The sequence below is a fragment of the Xenopus tropicalis genome, chromosome 1, assembly GCF_000004195.4.
Source record: "Xenopus tropicalis strain Nigerian chromosome 1, UCB_Xtro_10.0, whole genome shotgun sequence".
Classification (NCBI taxonomy): Eukaryota; Metazoa; Chordata; class Amphibia; order Anura; family Pipidae; genus Xenopus; species Xenopus tropicalis.
The window spans coordinates 113,976,482-113,996,334 of record NC_030677.2 but is presented as its reverse complement, the minus strand read 5'-3'; the positions used below and the strand labels follow the sequence as shown (position 1 = coordinate 113,996,334).

Below are 19,853 nucleotides of genomic sequence, written 5' to 3'. Positions count from 1 at the left end.
TGCCAAACCAAGAGTTGCAATGTCTTTTTGTGCCAAAAGCAATTTCCCCAAATCTAGGCTGGCAAACTACCATAATAAAAATACAGCAGACTCTTTAGCCTCTCAGTATCTTCATAATATAAACCAGTGCTGTCCAACTGGCGGCCCGCGGGCTGCATGCGGCCCGCGACCCCCCTCTGTGTGGCCCCCCACCTGTCTGGCTACTTTGATGGTTTACCTTTGAGTAAGCATTCAATGGTATCAGTACTGAGATTAACTGCCCCCCCTGCATGGTTCTCACCTCAGATTCAGGCTGTAATCCCTCTGTATTGTTTAAAAATGTAATCCCCTGTGTTGTTCACACCTTTTAATCTCTGCATTGTTCCCCCCTGCAGTGTTCACACCTCAGGCTCAGACTGTAATCACTCCCATTGTTCACTTCTTCACACCTCAGACATAGGTACTGTAGGCAGAGTATGGCACATACAGCCAGCATAGGGCAGGTAGAGTATGGCACACACAGGCAGCATAGGTCAGGGAGGGTATGGCACACACAGGAAGGGTAGGGCAGGCAGAGTATGGCACACACAGGCAGGGTAGGGCAGGCAGAGTATGGCACACAGAGGCAGCATAGGGAAGGCAGAGTATGGCACACGCAGGCAGGGTAGGACAGGCAGAGTATGGCACACACAGACAGCATAGGACAGACAGAGTGCTGCCTGTGTGTGCCATACTCTGCTTGCCCTATGCTGCTTGTGGGAGGTGAACCTGGCAGGGGTTTGTTGTGGGAGTTTGTTAGCAGTTGGAAATAGCCATTAAATGGCCCCTAATGTGTGTAATTATGTACTGGGGGTTGCTCTGCTATCCACAGGGGAGGAGGAGGCATATGGAATTTAAGGGTATATCTTAATATGACATAATTCTTTCACATATGAATGAGTATCCCCACAGTAAGGACCAAGCATTTGGGATTTTGCTGTGCTACCACCATTGTGATAAAATAGGTGTGGTTTGAAGTGGGTGTGGTTTCAAAAGGGGGAGTGGTCAAAACTGGCTTCCATTAGCGGCCCTCCACCATGTATGCTAGAGAAATTCCGGCCCTCGGCACCGTAGAAGTTGGACAGCACTGATATAAACCATGCAAATATCACACATAGGCAGTGCTTAATGGCATTACTTTGTCAGTATATTTAACCATGACAGGGGCAATGTCGAACCAAACCACATGTGATATTTTGGGTGAAAAAGGCTACAGCTTGTTTATTAAATATGCAAATAGCGACCAACATAAACCAACAACAGATAAGTGTAGGGCAAATTAATCACATTTATATCATATTTAATTATTCATTTTGTAACAGCTGATAGCTGCTGAAGGCTGCAAACAATTGTCCCTAAGAACAAGGTACCAACCTGCTGTCTAGGCACAGCTTTTCTCTGTAATTCATGCCCCTTTTAATGGCCCCTCCCATCACTTTGCCTTCAGGCCTTACCCCAGTTATGCCATACACCAGGGCCGCCTTTAGAAATCACGGGGCCCCTTTTTATCCTCCATTCCCCCCCCCAGCATCCTCCAACTCTCCCTACCAGCATCCTCCAGCTCCTACCCAGCATCCTTCAGCTCCCCCTCAGCATCCTCCAGCTCCTCCCCAGCATCCTCCCTAGCATCCTCCTGCTCCCCCCCAGCATCCTCCAACTCCCCCCAGCATCTTCCAGCTCCCCCCCGCGTCGTCCCAGGCATCCTCCAGCTCCTCCGTCAGCATCCTCCCCATCATCCTCCAGCTTCCCCCCAGCGTCCTTAAGCTCCCCCTGCATCCTATGGCTTCTCCTGCATCCTATGACTTCATCCAACTCCTGCTTCCTCCAGCTCCCCCTGCGTCCTCCGGCTATGACCTCCCCCTGCGTCCTCCGGCTGTGTCCCCAGGCTCCCCTGCTGCATTCTCACTTTTATAAGATGTCGCCCCATGCTTACTGATGCACACGTACGCACAGGGCGTGACCAATAGGATTACCGCTGAACACAAATGACAGGGGCCTGGAATTGATTAAAGGGGGCCCGAGCTACAAAGGAAACTGTAGCATGGCCGAGCCCCCTTTAAAGGTAAAATCGCCCAGGCCCGGGACGACTGATGGGGGTCCTGCTTCATACCACTATCACTGTCTCCCTCCCAGAGGAGCCCCTTTCACTGCGACACTACTCTAATACCTCCCCCATAAACCACTACCCCCCCCCCCTTGTTCTGGCGAGGGGTGCGGCGGGAGCAGTTCAAGATAAAAAGAACACTTCCTTCCTTTTTTAACTGCTCATGTCTCCTTCTATACTCACAGCAACCCAGGAAACTACAACACCCATAATCCCTAACACCCTCTTCTGGTTCCCTCCTTTCTAGCCCTGTCATGGCCCTGTCATTCCCAGTTCCTGGCTCATTCCCTATGGCATTCTTGACACCTATATAGGGAATGTATGCAGGTGTATTCAAGCAAGGTTTATATACCATCAACATTTTGGCACATTGCACTGGCAATCATGTCATTAGGGTTTTAAAAGAATATACAATATTTTTGACAAGGAGAAAATTCACACTTTAGTAAATATACCTAGCTGGTTGAGCAATTTAAGAAACTAATAACCAGTTCTTACATAGGCATCACCATGGCAGAATGTTTATTATCACAACCAACACTGAAAATAATGTAAAATATAGGGATATCAGAAGTCATGAAAATGTGCCGTTAGCATATAAAGGCAAGATGGCTTGTAGCTTTTATAAGACAGGACTTACCTGTAGTGTCTATGCAAACTGTCCCAGTCAGGAAGAGCCACACACCGAATGTTATCAGCCTAGAGAAACAGCAGATAGCTGAATTAGAGGTAGTGAAGCACAGGTAATAATATCAGGACAAGAATAAAGGTCTAAAATTAGGATTTAAAGAAGTTTAGGTGAATTGATTTAGATATCAAACAATTTTTCCAACATGGTTGTAAAAATGATAGAAGGATTCTGCATAGAATAAAATAGGGTTTTTTTTTTAGTACAACAGAACAAATGTAGCTGCACAGTGGGAAGAACATGTACCATTGTTAGTGCTGCTTTTTGGCAAAACATAATTTAAAGTAGAAACTGAAGGCTATAATGATCTAGAAGTGCAAGCTATACTATAAAACTATATACATATGCGTGTGAGGAATGTATTGGCTGTCACTGTGGGGGTGGGGCTGTGTTTATGGAATGGAGTGTCTGAGTAACCTGCTGAAAAGCTGGATGGAGGGATAGCAAATACTAATAGTATAAATCAGCGTTTTTCAACCGCTGTGTGCCGCGAGATGTTGCCTGCTGTGCCGTAGGCAGGGCCGCAATTTTTACTTTCAAAGGGGGCCCGGCGATGCTACAGTTTTTCTTAGTAGCTCGGGCCCCCTTTAATAAAATCCGGGCCCTGTCATTGGTTGCGCCCCGTGTGTACGGGTGATGTCAGTACGCACGGGGCGCAACATTATAAAAGGGCCTGTGTGCGTCGCGTGTAGGCAGAAGTGCAGAGGCGGCGTGCCTGAGGGATACGAAGATGCTGCTGAAGCCACTGGAGAAGCCACCGAAGCCACCGGAGAAGCCGCCGAAGAGCAGAAGTAAAATGCTGCTGGGCACCAATGTATTAGGGGGGGCCACGGGGCACACTGACTTATGGGGGCACTGCTGCTGGGCACCAATGTACTAGGGGGGCTGGCTCTTGGCACCAATGTACTGGGGGGCACTGCTGCTGGGCACCAATGTACTAGGGGGGCTGGCTCTTGGCACCAATGTACTGGGGGGCACTGCTGCTGGGCACCAATGTACTAGGGGGGCACTGCTCTTGGCACCAATGTACTAGGGGGGCACTGCTGCTGAGCACCAATGTACTAGGGGGGCACTGCTCTTGGCACCAATGTACTAGGGGGGCACTGCTGCTGGGCACCAATGTACTAGGGGGGCACTGCTCTTGGCACCAATGTACTGGGGGGCACTGCTGCTGGGCACCAATGTACTAGGGGGGCACTGCTCTTGGCACCAATGTACTGGGGGGCACTGCTGCTGGGCACCAATGTACTAGGGGGGCACTGCTCTTGGCACCAATGTACTAGGGGGGCACTGCTGCTGGGCACCAATGTACTAGGGGGGCACTGCTCTTGGCACCAATGTACTAGGGGGCACTGCTGCTGGGCACCAATGTACTAGGGGGGCACTGCTCTTGGCACCAATGTACTAGGGGGGCACTGCTGCTGGGCACCAGTGTACTAGGGAGGCACTGCTGCTGGGCACAGAGTTAAATTTTTTAACATTTTCTAATGGTGGTGTGCCTCGTGATTTTTTTCATGAAACAAGTGTGCCTTTGCCCAAAAAAGGTTGAAAAACACTGGTATAAATACTTTTCTGTACTGAAATCTAGGATGTAGTTTAAGACAAATAAGTACAGTACATGAAAATGTTAGTGAATGCTTTTAAATCTGTACTTTTAAGCCTCAGCTATAGAAGTTATTGATGCAGAAATATGGGATAGGGTGACATAAAAATAAATGCTGTTTATTAAAATACATTAGCTTACATTAGCTTAAAAGGGTGGCAGGCCTCTAAAACAGGAAGGCGATGCCATTAAATATCATATAATACATTTTAGAAGATTATTTAGACAAATAAAATTACATTTCATAAAAACTTTTGAGCAAACAGTTCTGACAAAAAAGTTTCTTGGTTCCAAACATTTAGCTGACATAAGGTATCTAAAGGGACAATTACTCTGCAATTGTAAGTGAAGATTAAAGGGAAAAAATTACATCATCAGTATTTAGAGTTTTTCAGGGTCTACAGTATCGAACTTGGATGGCAGGGTAGCTGCTGGGTTAGGACAGCTATAGGTAAGGACAAGCTGAGCAATTTTTCAGGGTTGGATTATAAATCACTAAGAAACCTGTATATGGAACATGAATTTGGATCAGTAGAGCAATATTGCATGGTTGGATTGTGGTTTAATGATGGTGCTGTATGAGAATCATGAATAAGAAATAAGCACAGCAATACTGCAGGGTTGGAATGTGAATTACTGATACCTATACAGTATATGGAACACAAATAAGAGATCAGTAGAGCAGTAATGCAGGGTTGGATTGTGGTTTATTAACAACACTGTGTGAAGACACAGGAATTAACAGAGGACCCTTTGCTCATCATGTGTGCATAGAAGGAAAACAGAGTGGCAAAAAAATGGGTACATGGGCTATATAAAGCAGGATATAGAATCAGAGTTGGCTAAAGGGATCAGAACAATACAAAGAGAGAGGTGAAGTGTATAGTGGAGGTCCAGAACCCACAGAGGTATATTTGCTAATTGGCTCCACTTAACTGCTTGGAGCTGACATTTAAAGACTCACCTAACTCTTTATTCCCTTATGAATAAACCAAGGCGACACATATCAGACAGCAGCACCATCCAGACACAAAGACACAGACACAGAAATCCCCCTAATTGATTCCTTTTCTAAATGCTCTTTGGTTAATTGGCTACAGAATTTTAAAAACATGACAGGCTTCTGTACAAATGTAAATGTCCCTGTCTGCTACACACTGTGGGATCTAAATTGCAGTTTGTAACATGCAAGCAAAGGTCCCTTCCTTCTCCAAATAATTTACATATGCTATCAAGTAGCACACAGGTAGGTAACACAAACCCTATAACAATAAAACTGTACTAAGAGAAATTTTATCCAGACTTTACGTGAACTTTCCTGTATACTGTTCAGTTATGTATTTTCCATGAGGTAATATTTAGTAACTGTGGTCATAAAATCAACAGGCACATTACAGCTGACTGTTCAGAATAGAAACTCTGGTTGCCCTGTGATCCCATTAGAATGTACATTGGGTCATTGTCAACCTGCATTAAGATAGGGCTCTTAATCAATTCCCAGTAGGTAGCAGCCTACGTAACAAACTGAGTTTGGGTGCAGTTTATGCCACCGAGCCTGGTCATTATCTGTGACATCCTGTGGGCTTTCTGCATTTGGGTAAGGTTTCACGCTCACAATTTTGAAATCTCCATAGATACAGTGGCCTTTTCAGTGGCTGCAGAAATAATTGCATAAAAAATGGAAAAAGAGGCAACTTATTTGCTTAATTTTTAAGTATAGTGTGCAGGCTCTATAAGGCTCTAAGCAACAGCCCCCTGTCCCAATACAGAATAAAAAGGTCTAGTACAAATGCTTATGATTCACTATGGAATGGATCAGTGTTGGCAATATAATCAGAACCCTGCTAAGCTCTAGTTTTGCTCACTTAAACTGCATTCTTTTAATCAGGGTGCAGGGCCCTTAAATTGTCTGAGTTTGGGCATGATGCAAACACACCCCTGCCTCTATGTAAGAGGGATCAAAATTTTTTCATTCCTGCCACAGAGGCTTTACAACAAGGACATATGTTACATAAGGTCCTCTTAGTCAGCCGAGCCCTTGTTGACATGTTGTATGGTGTCAGTATCAATTTTGGAATATATTGAGTACCAGTAACCATTAACATTAGATTGGATGATTGGATGAAGAGGCACTTTACAATGATGAAGCAAATAGATAAAATACAAAAGATAAAATATAAAAGATAGATAAAACACAGGCAGATTAAACACACAAATACACACTTACACACCAATAATTTAGATGAAGTAGTTATAGGATGACGGTACTGTACAGTCTCACTAACAGTTATAGCACCTCACTGTACTGAATCCCCTCTATTGAATGTCTTCTAAGGTTAAGAACACTAGCCTGGGTCTTTTTTCACTGAGGTCACCTAGGGAATATTAACTCTTTAGCAATAGTAATATAAGAATAGAAAGTTTGGTTCTTGAAGTTCCCTGCACTGTATGGTGCAGATGTACATTCTTCTTCTTTTGCAGATGGCTACCTGCTCTCAAAGATGTGTAACCTGACTCAAAATGTTTACATTGCCTTATGACAGAAACACCTCTGTTTTGTATTTTGCAAATTATACCCTAGCATCAAAGCTGATTGTCGAAAAAGAAAACTGGAACTGGGACTATATAAGCCTTTTGCTGAAAGATTCAACCATCAAATTTCAAGGCCAAATGATACCATAACCAATTATACACCACAACCACCAGTCTATTAAATTTATTTACTTTATTTAAATTTATTTACTTTGTACCTAAGTGTACCTTAATATACTGGTGTATCACTTTCTGCCCGAAATTAGGCTTCACTCAGGTGACTGATCAGAAATACAAATAAAATACCAAAACACACGTAAACCATTATTTGCATATCAAAAGGGTTGAAATATACAGTATAAGATACATAAAAGAAAAATGCTAGTAATAATACAGGTATGGGACCTGCTATCCAAAATGCTCAGGACCTGGGGTTTTCTGGATAAGGGGCCTTTCTCTAATTTGGATCTCCATACTTTGATGTTTAAATGATGTATGAATAAACTTAATTAAACCCGATAGGATTGTTTTGCTTCCAATAAGGATTAATTATATTCTAGTTGGGATCAAGTACAAGGGACTGCTTTACTATTACAATGAAAAAGGACATTTTTAAAAATTAGAATTATTTGCTTATAATGGGAGATTGCCATCCCGTATTTCAGAACTTTCTGCATAACTGATTTTCTGATAAGGGTTCCCATACCTGTACTGTTCTGATTATTTTATAAAAATGATATATACAGTATCTCCTAGAATTTATTTAAAAAAATATGCATTAAAATTAAAAGTAACACATGGATACAGTAAATGAGACTATCGCAAGATATGATCATTAAAAAAACTATGATTTTAACTTTTACAGCTAATTCGTGCTTAGTAGAGGAGTCCCCATTCCTTCAGTCTACAGCAACTGATGTTTTAATAGAAGCAACAAAACCCTCCATTTATCTGTCAGCATACTGTAACTAATAGTTAAATTCTAAACAGAAATAAAAAATGTTTAATATGCTGTAACTAATGCAAGTCAAATATATTTTGATATATTTGATTGCTATAAACCAGTGATCCCCAACCAGTTGCTCGGGGGCAACATGTTGCTCCCCAACCCCTTGGATGTTGCTCTCAGTGCCCCCAAACCAGGGAGTTATTTTTGAATTCCTGACTTGGGGGCAAGTTTTGGTTGAATAAAAACAAGATTTTCTACCAAATAAAGCACACTGTAAGCTGATAGGGTGCATAGAGGCCCCTAATAGCCAATCACAGCCCTTATTTGGCTCCTCCATGAACTTTTATGGTGCTTGTGTTGCTCCCCAAGTCTTTTTATATTTGACTGCGGCTCCCGAGTAAGAAAGGTTGGGGACCCCTGCTATAAACCCTCCTGCTTTTCTAGCCCCTCTTACATCATGGATCATTACAGATCCGCCCAGGGGTGTCAAACTCAATCACATAAGGGGGCCGAAATCTAAAACACAGGCTAAGTTGCCAAACAATTTTTTTTTCTAAGATACTGTACAGTTAGGCACATCACAGTGCAGTAAGGCGATTGGTGCTGCACAGTCAAGCTCAGTCACCAGGGGCCACATAAAACAGCCAGAAGGGCCGTATTCGGCCCATGGGCTTTGTGTTTGACACATGTGCGCTAAACAATAGGTTGAATCCAACAAATCATTAAACACAAGGTACTAGTATTAATGTATAATGTAATGTGTTGATTCAGGCAAGGCTTTCTGGATCCTGGGAGCTGAAGGGGTCCGTAATGTCTGAAAAAATGTGACATTTTAAAATATAATTTTAGCATGATGGGGCCACAATTGTACAAAAGGTCTGCTTGTATGTTTTTGGAGTATGGGAGAAAACCCTCACAAGTACATAGAGAACATACAAACTTGCTGAAAATACTGCTAACCACTGCACCACCACACACTACATCCCAAAAGTATTCAGATGGGAGCTTTTACAAAAAAAAATACATATAAATATCGGGGCAGTGCTACATGCATAGTAAAAATTAATTTAAAAAAATTACAAAAACCAAAAATAGGATAAAATACAATTAATGTACAATCAGAAATGCTTTGTAATCATATGTTTGGCCCTAAGGTAGAAACTATTACAAAGTATGTATTCTAGTCATCAGGGTTTCTCACAAAACGGCAATAAATCGGAAACTACCAGTGTGTCTTGCCATATCAGTTTATCAAACAGCAGATGATGATGGCATGAGTCCTCATGTAATAGTGCAATAAACTGAAGCTCTGACTGCCTGTTGGAGACTGTATTTATTTTTTACTTTCTCTGGTTGGCACAGATGTCATATTTATGTCTTTGTTTAAGAAGCTTTTTTATTTTTATTATATTAAATTTTGAGATATTGCTCAGTTTTCCTAGCGTTACTGAATCAAACATTACAGTAAATTGTTGCTCTAAGGCTTTGTGTTTTTTTCTTTAAAGGATGACAGTACTGGCAACTTTGCTGGTGAGGTGTTTTTTTCTATTCAACAAGGATTAATGAATCTCTTTTGACTGGAGTTAAATTCTTACACAGGCAATGCAGGAACCAGTGCAAAGTTTGCCCTTGCCCAACTGATACCCTGAGTCAGCAGACCCCATGTCCCAACCCACTCTTCTCATGCCTACCTCCAGTATACTGATCAGGGTGAGGGGGGGGTCCAATATTTCTAATGTGGAGGAAAGAATTTACTTTTAAAAACAGATAAATCCACTCTTGTTAAACCCTGGTAAAGTGCCGTCAAGTTTCTGAACTTGGCAGAAATGGCACTGTGGTGGAGGAGACAAGAAAATGTCATAGGATTAAAGGAGGAGAGAGAGAATCACATGCTGGGGAGGTATAAAAATGACATAAGTGAATATATTGAGAAAAAAAAATTCCATATGGGGAAGTGGTGGTAGGTGGAGAGAATATCGCACTGGTAGAGGGAAGAAAAGAGTAGAATATTTTACATAGGAGTGAGAGAATAATACATGGAATAGGGAACAAACCGGGGGATGGAGGAAGAAAAAGAAAATGGGAGAAGGAAGAATTTGGCATTGGGAGAGGAAAAGAGAAAGGTTACATTTTAGAGGTGTTGGTTGAGGGAGCGACACATGCAGTGGGTATACTATGCAAAACTGGATACACTTTAGGTACATTTCTGGACAATCAGTCCTGTACAATCTGCCTAGATATCACTGCACATAATTGCACACAATTTTTGGTTGGCATTTTACACACTCATATGGGGTCTAATAATCATACAAATCACACTCATTTTTACACAGCAGCAAATTTTGCAAGATAATATTACATATGTGCTAAAATGTTATGTACAATAAAATGTCTCATGTGCTATTGTTTTAAAGACTGCAATATAATGCCCCTATAACAAAAAGCAAGTGTGTGTGTCTGGTAGTCCTACAGGGCCTCATTTTGCAGTATTAATTTGTAAACAGAACTGCCTACAGTGCAAACAGAAATAAATAAATACATATATAGGTATAAATAGAAATATTGGAGAAAAAAACTAAAAATGTGGAATGATTTAGATAGATAATTGATAGACAGACAAGATAGATAGATGATAGATAGATAGATAGATAGATAGATATGTGGAGGAATACGGAACAGCTTTTATTCCTACAGTATGAAAGAGCTCCTGCACATTGTTAAAACCTTATCTGACACTATAAATTACTGTTTTCACTAAATGTTAAATTAAATCCTTATTATTCCTTCCATTTTGCTCCTACGCATGTATTTTGCAATAATCATGAGCCAGTTTTCAAATTCACTGTGTTTGTGTGCTATCTGAGCTTTATAATGCATCCTGGGGCTTCCACACACAGGATCCAGTGTAAGCTGCTGGTAAGGCCAGGATAAAGCAGACTTGCTGATATCCTGGCTCAGAAAGAAGTGCTTTGCCTGTCTGTTATTGAGTCTGGAACCCAGACAAAGAGTAATTAGATAAAATCCACAGACTGAAAGCCGGCACACAGCCCAAAATATCATTCACAGTGAAAACAGCCGGGAGAGAAGAAGAACTTGAACATACCAAAGCAAAAGAGTGGGGGTTGGGGGAGAACACCATCCAAGAAACATGTGATAAGAGGCACTGGGAGGCAGAGTTGAGGCCAGAAGAAGCCAATAGAATGGAAAAAGGGTTAACCCACTGCACAGCTTTCATCAGTTGTATATATATATATATATATATATATATATATATATATATATATATATATATATATATATATTTGTATATTTCTGCTTGCTTTAGACACAAACAGAAAAAAAGTATTGTATTTGAACAAGAATCTCTATAAAGATTCAGACTCAGAGGCAATTGATTTAACCTTGGCCAATACCTCCTCACCATCATCATCATTATTTATTTATATGGCGCCAGCAAGTTACGCAGCACTTTACATTGATTTATAACAAACAGGGGTCTTACAGCAATTTAAGAAACAAGGGTTGCAGAGCAAAAATAGGATTAGATGGGGCTACTCACAAGAGCTTATAATCTAAAGAGTTAAGGTGGCCATACACGCACCGATATTATCGTACGAAACCTCGTTTCGTACGATAATCGGTGCGTGTATGGCATGTCGGCGAGTCGACCGATATCGCAGGAAGCTGCCGATATCGGACGACTCGCCGATCGGACAAGTTTGAAAATTTTGATCGGGCGCCATAGAAGGCGCCTGACCAAAATTCTCCCTTCAGAGCTGAATCGGCAGAAGGAGGTAGAAATCCTATTGTTTCTACCTCCTTACCTGCCGATTCAGCCCTGAATGGTGTGTGGCGGATCTTACGATGTTTCGTGCGACCGATGGTCGTACGAAACATCGTCGGATCGCCACGTGTATGGCCACCTTTAGGGTATGTTTGAAACAATTGGAAACAATTGGTGATTTATGATAAGATAGTGCCTAATCAATCAAGATTCATTGAATACACTTCCCTAAATAAGTGGGTCTTTAGGGAACATTTGAAAGTTTGTAAGGAAGGTGAGAGTCTGATGGCTTGAGGCAAAGAGTTCTAGAGACAGACAGAAGCCCGAGAGAGGTCTCACAGAAGCAGAGCGAAGGACTTTATTTTGAAATAAGAGCTGAGGGGAGGGGCTTTATAGTTAAGGACCTTGAATGTGAGTGTTAGTAATCTGAATTTGATTTGAGAGGATACTGAGAGACAGTGAAGAGATATGCATAGGGAAGTGGCTGATGTGGAGTCCCATTCAGCAAAGGCTAGACAGGGACAGTATAAGGGAACTGAGAGTTTTAGCAAAGAGAAAACTGGAAGCTGCTTTGGAGAAATTAAGAATGAAATTACCTTCTGCTGCTGTTAAGCTTGCCCTGTGCATGTTTTGTTTTCTTTTTTAGAATTTGCTAGTAGCAGAATAACACCATAGACCCAGTGGCTGCCCTCCAGATGTGGGCCAAGTCAGCCCCAAAGCAACCCAGTCGCCCAGCTCACCCCTGCACCTATCCCCTTCCTTCCCATGTCTACATGCACGAATGGGGGGAGGGAGCAAAATGGTAAGCATCAGAGGGGAAAGATAGTGCAGACAAGGGGCCAGCAGAAGGGGTACCTGTCTCCCCCCCCTCATCATTGCAGCCTAGGCAGGTGCATCTTCTGCCTACCTTCTGGCCCTGCTGCCCTGGCCCCTGAATTATGGAAGAGCTCATGGAACTTTGACCTCATGAATGTCTGAAAGATGTGCAAATTGTCTTGTAACTTCATCTTACATTGCAACCTATGATATATGTTTATTACTAATAACAGTGACAACATATTACCCAGCACTTAACAGAGTATGTTCAATCATTTGCATATAATCCATACATATGGATACATATTTTAATACCTGCTCATAAGAATTAAAAGTTAGAAATACAGGGATATACTGCATTTAAGACAAGCTAGGCAGAAAATAAAACCTACTTTAGATAGGCTTTCATGTTTGCTTCCTGGCTGCTTTGAATCTAGTGCACACTGCAGCAAGTATCTGACCTGATTACTAATCAGCCATACATCATGAGGATTTTATATGTGCCTCATTTTAAAGGATCAAAGAGCAAATCCAAAGCTTCTCATTCCAAATTACATTGTGGAACTTCAAGTAGAGTTTAGTGTTCAGGCATAGGAGTAAAAATTATCAGATGCTGGATCAGAGGTTACCAGGAAACTGAAAAACTACTAACTACAGAGACAAAATGCAGTTGGGAAATGGCTTCAAGAAGGGTTATAGATGATAGTATTAGGAAATCACATTACAATAAGAGTAAGAGAAAAAATTTTGGTATCCTCTATGTTTTGTGAGCAGTCGATGGTAAAACGTTAGCTTTGAATTTCCAAAGCCACCACAGATTTAATTGAAGAAATTAATTAAATCTGTGGTGGCTTTGGAAATTCAAAGCTAACGTTTTACCATCGACTGCTCACAAAACATAGAGGATACCAAAATTTTTTCTCTTACTCTTATTGTAATGTGATTTCCTAATACTATCATCTATACAGAGACAAATTGTACCCTTTATTTTTAGAAAGAAGGGGGAAAAATACAGTGGTGAGGTTGGGAACCTGTCTGGGTTCTAGTGATCAGCAAATCCGTCCATTTTGCTTTTTCGAGAATTTTGTGAAACCATGTAAAATAGTCACAAAATGGAGAAAACTTATGGGGGAAACTCATTGAAGTTAATGGGTGCATTTTGTGGCGACTTTTTCAGTTCAAATGGATGTTTTTTTGCTGCAAAATCTAAAGATGGATTTGTGAATATATTTGCCACAAATCTATACCTGCCTAAAAATTCTACTCATCATTACTGGATTCCTTATTTTACTCTGGTTTCTGTATTGGGGAAAGCGCTTCTTCAATATCATGTAGGTTTTTTTCCTATAATATCCAGTTATCCATGCTGTGTATAACATCCACTTCTGAGCATAATTTTCTGCCATCAACTATGGTAATGTGATACAGTGCTTTGCAGGTCTGGACATAGACATTTCAAGTACACAGAGGCCCAAACAGCCTCCCTATCAGCCTAATAAATAGTGACTGACTATGGCATCTTACAGCAGCCCCTCTTGCATTTACCAGAATCTACCAGTTCAGAACTGGTGCTTTGTGGTTCTATTCTACTTGCTGCTTTATGACACCTGGATACCTGGATCCTTGCTAAACATGTTTCCTGCACTTCTTTAAGTTTTCAAAAGCTTCTGGAAGTGAATATTATAAGTACACTGTCCAGCAAATGGTTCTGTGATCCAGTACAGGGCCCCCCTGATTTTTCTATTGCCATATAGCAGCATCTTATCCTTTTGGTGTAGGCCCCTTAGTCCCACTATATCTGCCTGGCATCACTGGTATTACTTGTTATTAAATCAACAGAGACACTTTATTGACTGCAGAATTCTTTGCCTCTATTAAGAAGTAAAAATAAGTTTAATGAAGCCTAATACACTGTGGACACCCTTTTTTTATCACATGACTAGAAGCTACCATTTCCAGGGAAATGCATAAAACCATTAGAGATCTACAGGGATCTCCAGCATCTGTTCTGTTTTTTTTATTACAGATGGCAGCTTTGAGCAATTAAAGAAAGTTTTGATAAAAATATCATTAGACAATTTTTAAGCAGATAATGAACTAAACTTTAACCCCCACAGAGTCACTACTGATATGAGCAAATATTATGATAGACAGGAGCTAGAGCAGGTTACAAATAGTGATGCACTGAAAACGTACTTTAGCTGAATACTGAACCCTGCTGAAGAAACCTGGAAATATACTGAACCAGACAATAATCTGAGTCAGAGTCAGTTTGTCTGGGTACTAAGAATATGGCCAAATCCTGCTGTTGCTGGGATTTGAATGAATCTTTATCCGATTCCTGGATATGGTGCCTCACTTGTTACAAAGAACTAGAACTATTCTATAACATTATTATATAACAAATTATATAAGATACAATACACACCTCTGACACAGGTAGTATTCTATAGACTGCTGTTATATTTCCTATACCACATTGTACATTATATCTACTGGTAGACATTCCATTAAATAAATACACTTCATTATGAAGAATGCCTGCTGTGTTCATGGTAACCATAGCTCTTTTTTACAGATTTTTGTCTTTCAAGTTAATAAAGGTCCTATTATTGGGTACCAGCATGTTGCAGCCCATTCTCTCACTTCAAAAGGAACATAATGCAATTGGTCCCCACTTACCAACTGAGCCACATGAGACTATATAAGATGTAATATGGCTGATGATTCTGACACAGTCACAGCTTGTAGTGTCATTATACTGACTGGAGAGTTGTTTTTCTATTTTGAATAAACTCACATTTTAAAAAAAATATTGGAAATTTACTTATTTATTAATAAAAAAAACTCAAATACGTCGAATTTGAGTTTACAAATTCAAAAATTACTTGTAAAACTCAAAAATCTTGAGTTGAAAATATGGCTTGACTTTGCCTAGGACAACTCCCATTGATTTCTACATAATCTTGCAAGCTTTTACATGTAGATGCAAAAGTTTGGGGGGTTTTTTGCACTTAATTTATATTGGACATTCTAACCATAATTGGTTGAATTAGCCCCTTTGTTAAGGTGGCCATACACGAGCAGATCCGCTCGCTTGGCGATGTCGCCAAGCGAGCGGATCTTCCCCCGATATCCCCACCTACGGGTGGGCGATATCGGGGACCATTTAGGTAAAAAAAATAATAATCCGATCGTTTGGCCCTGGGGCCAGACGATCGGATTATGTGGGCGGCTATGGGGCAGTCGGATCGGGGACCGCATCAACGAGCCGATGCGGTCCCCGATCCGACCAGATTTTCTAACCTGGCCGATCGAGATCTGGCCAATTTCAGGCCAGATATCGGTCGGCCAGGCCGATCTGCTCTCCCCATACACGGGCCGATTAGCTGCCGAATCGGTCCAAGGGACCGATATCGGCAGCTATAGTCGGCCCGTGTATGGCCACCTTTAGACCCATAGTCCATGTATGCATCAAGCCATATATGCATGCAGTAATAGATTTTTCTGAGAATATAAGAAACTTCATATAAATGTATACCTCGCATGTGTAGTGGGGGTTTATTTATCAGCCTTGCCTATTTTAAACATTTCCCACTTACACCCTGACAGAGAACAAAAGGTGTCTTCCTTCCAATTTGCCAACAAGCACCTCAATAACTCTTGGATGATTCAAAGGAATGCCAATATAAAACTGTCCGACATCTTGCTAAGTTCTTACTGCATAGGGGCAGGGCTGCTTTATAACACTGGGAACTGCAATATCCACTTCTCATTTCTGAATCAAACTCTTTTAAGTATTTTTGATTTTATTATTGATGAACCTCCAAACACCATGCAAGTACATTTTTATGCTGGAGGGAGCAAATCCTGATTTAACAAACGGGTCTTTCATTTCTGGAAGTGATTTATTTAAACCATATTGAAGATGCCCCATTTGCCTACATATTAAAGTCCCTTATGTAGATAAGGAAGATTACAATACTTATGCATGCACCAATATTGTTGTCAGTTTTGCCAATATTACTTTATTTTTGCTATTTCTTGAGCTAAACTGGACAAACTGGAAAATAAAAGATACTCCATGTTTGGTCCTTGCTAGGTAGATAATTAGATTACTAGTACAGAGATAACCCCTGTACATAATAGACTTCTGCTAACATAGCATTCACAACAAAGGGGGAAGGTATGGGGTTCACCATTGTCTTCATCAGTTCTGTCCAACTGGTGGCCAGCAGCCCCCCTCTTTGTGGCCCCACACCTGTCTGGCTGCTGTGACTGCTTATTTTGTGTAAGATTTAAATGGTATCAGTACTGAGATTAACTGGCCCCCTGCATTGTTGTATTGTTTAAACGTGTAATCCCCTGTAATGTTCACACCTTTTAGTCCCTGCATTGTTTACCCCCTGCATTGTTCATACCTCAGGCTCAGACTGTGGTAGTTTTTTGCCTGCCTTATGCTGCCTGTGTGTGCCATACTCTACCTGCCCTATGCTGCCTGTGTGTGCCATACTCTGCCTGTCCTACCCTGCCTATGTGTGCCATACTCTGCCTGTCCTATGCTGCCTGTGTGTGCCATACTCTGCCTGTCCTACCCTGCCTATGTATGCCATACTCTACCTGCCCTATGCTGTCTGTGTGTGCCATACTCTGCCTGCCCTACCCTGCCTATGTGTGCCATACTCTGCCTGTCCTGTGCTGCCTGTCCAGTGAAGGGTAATATCTCTACAGTGAGCACCAACCATTTGGGTTTTTGCTGCACTTCCACTATTAGTGTGGGCATGGTCATAAAAAGCGCTTGTAATAGCATGGGTGTGGTTTGAAGTGAGTGTGGTTTGAAAAAGAGGAGTGGTCAAAACTGGCATTCATTATCAGCCCTCCACCACGTAGGCCAGAAAAATCCCGGCCCTTGATACAACAGAAATTGTACAGCACTGGTCTACATGATGAAGGTGATTTTCGAATATGCTACATGTCCCTTGTATCACAATCATGAGGAGTACACAAAAGGTAACTTCCAGGAAAAACCTAAAAGAGATGGAACTTCCAGCTGACCCTCACTCATATACAATGGTATTGGTATATTCCCACTTCTGCTTAACATTTTTACAACTCCTACTCATATACAGGATAATCATCGGACATATCTGTTTTTAGGGTTTGTATTAACAATCCCCTATATAGCTTAGTAAGACTGTGTGAAAGGATTCCCAAAGTCTCCCCTGAAGGCATAAGCTCTAATAGTCTAGCTCCAGCATTCTAAACATGAAGAAAGGAGTACAGATATAGAATTTAAAACAGTGTTGTCAAAACCAAAGCTGTTTCAAGAATATTAGCTGTAAGTTAAGCTTTTATGACCAGGATATATATTCTGCTGCACTAGAAAAAGCTAAAAAAAAAAATAAGGAAAAATACATAAATGCACACAACACTGGTTCAGTGCAATTGGATCTAGCCAATGTGGTGAATTTATGTTAATAGCCTGCACTACAAAATAGTTCAATGATGCATCTATCACTAAGACAGCTCATGAATAATATATGAAGATTTACGCATATGGAAATGCAGAACATTCTGATTACCTTCACATTAAAAAAAAGGCATGAGCAGGGAGGGGGAATTAATTATGATGTGAATTATTATGGGGGTGTTAGGCAATTTGCAAGATAAAGGTGTAATGTTCTACTGCCAGAAAGGTGAGAAGACCTCTTTATACACACATTATGAAAATATCTTTAGTTAATACAAAAAGCATAAAAACACTGCAAGTATAAGGCTGCATATATAACATTGTTACCTTTAATCGCACATAATAAAAAAAGAAATGCTGAGCGTGCATGAATGAAAGAGGGATAGGAACAAAGCAATACGTGTTCATGTGTAAAAGACAATTACGATAAAATGACAAAGTAATTGGATGGAAGGAAATAGTAAGCAAGAAACCTTGAGACAATAGGACCTATCTAACATTTAGGAAATATGTACTTTTGTCTAGTTTAAACAGCCCCACACCCTGTTTATACTAGTCAGATGTTGTTAAATGGATAATTATTTCTCAGAAATTACAAATTGGGTAAAGCAATGCCTAACTTGCCCTAATAATGATTCATAGTCATCATGTATGTAATGATGCTGTTAAATCCTGGCTAGGTTAACTGTAGGAGGGACTATTTCTAATCCGATTACAGTGGCTGCCACTTTTTTTAGACTATAAGGACACTCACTCCTTATGCACATGCATGTGCCCCAACATGGCCACTTGCTTGAGGTGTAGGTGGCATAGTACTCAGTAGGGAGGCTATTGTTGAAAAAGAAACAAGGCCACTTTACACACTGCCTTCCTCTCTCCAAAGTTAACACTGATCCATCTCTGTTCTGTTTCAAAGCTTGTACACAACCCCCTGACTCAGAGCCCTAAGTATTACAAGTAAACAGGGCTGCCCTTTGCCCCATAATGCAAGGGCCAGAACTAGCGTTAGGCAGACGAGGCATGTGTCTATGGTCCATAGGTGAGGGTGCACTTGGCACATACCTGTTCTGTCTGCCTACCCCTACACCGGGCACTCGTCCTCCCACGGCCCACTCATCACTGATGCTTATCCCCCACAGCATTGTCATTGTGCACGCACTTACCCCAAATGTTTGCATGTGGGGGGGGGGGGGGTGAGGTGACCAGCGGGTTGCCTAGAGTGCCTGGCACTGCATGATGCTTTTTTTTTTACTCCATGCCGGCAAGGTGCACAGAACATCAATTCCCCTAGAACAGATTTGTTGCATGAGCTCTTGTGCCCCTTGGTGCTCTTGCAACCCTGTCTCATCATAGAAAAAATGTGATAGGTGTTCTTTAAAGTTGAAATTAATTTCAGTAGACTTAATAAAAAAAAAAACACTTGAAAACCCCAGGAACCACTCATTGCGTACAATAGATCCTATACTTGTATTTAACATTAATGAAACAAGGGCTATTCAATTTTGATTGGCAAAAAATCACATAACCAAGGCTTGATCCCATATATTTTCTATCCTATCCTATAGGTTATAACTGACCGACTGCATCAGATTCTTTTCTTTACTTCTTATATACTCCGGAGTTAAAAAAAATAAATCTCTGCTCTCAGGTGTCCAAAACTCAAAGAATTTCTGAAGCAAAGGGCACATTTCTGAATGAAACCATGTGTATTCTAATGTGTTAAAAGCACTCATTCGCATACAAAGTCGACAACAGCAGAATTCCATTAAGGGTTGTGTAGTTAGCTAGGGCCAGTGTATAAGTCAATGTGAGAAAATAATAAATATACAAGAAGGAGGGAGGTTAGAGGAAAATGCATGCTGGGTAGGAGATCATAGATTGTAAACTCG

General features: G+C 41.1%; 1 protein-coding gene across 2 annotated transcripts in view; it reads right to left on the bottom strand.

The window, feature by feature from the left end:
• Window positions 1-19,853, bottom strand: part of ncan (neurocan) — a 90,817-nt gene that overhangs the window by 57,644 nt on the left and 13,320 nt on the right. For both annotated transcript variants that reach the window (XM_012954667.2, XM_002936332.3), the window contains one exon: window positions 2,763-2,821. In XM_012954667.2, coding sequence (XP_012810121.1) covers window positions 2,763-2,821 — 59 coding nt within the window. The remainder of the gene's footprint in view (window positions 1-2,762; window positions 2,822-19,853) is intronic.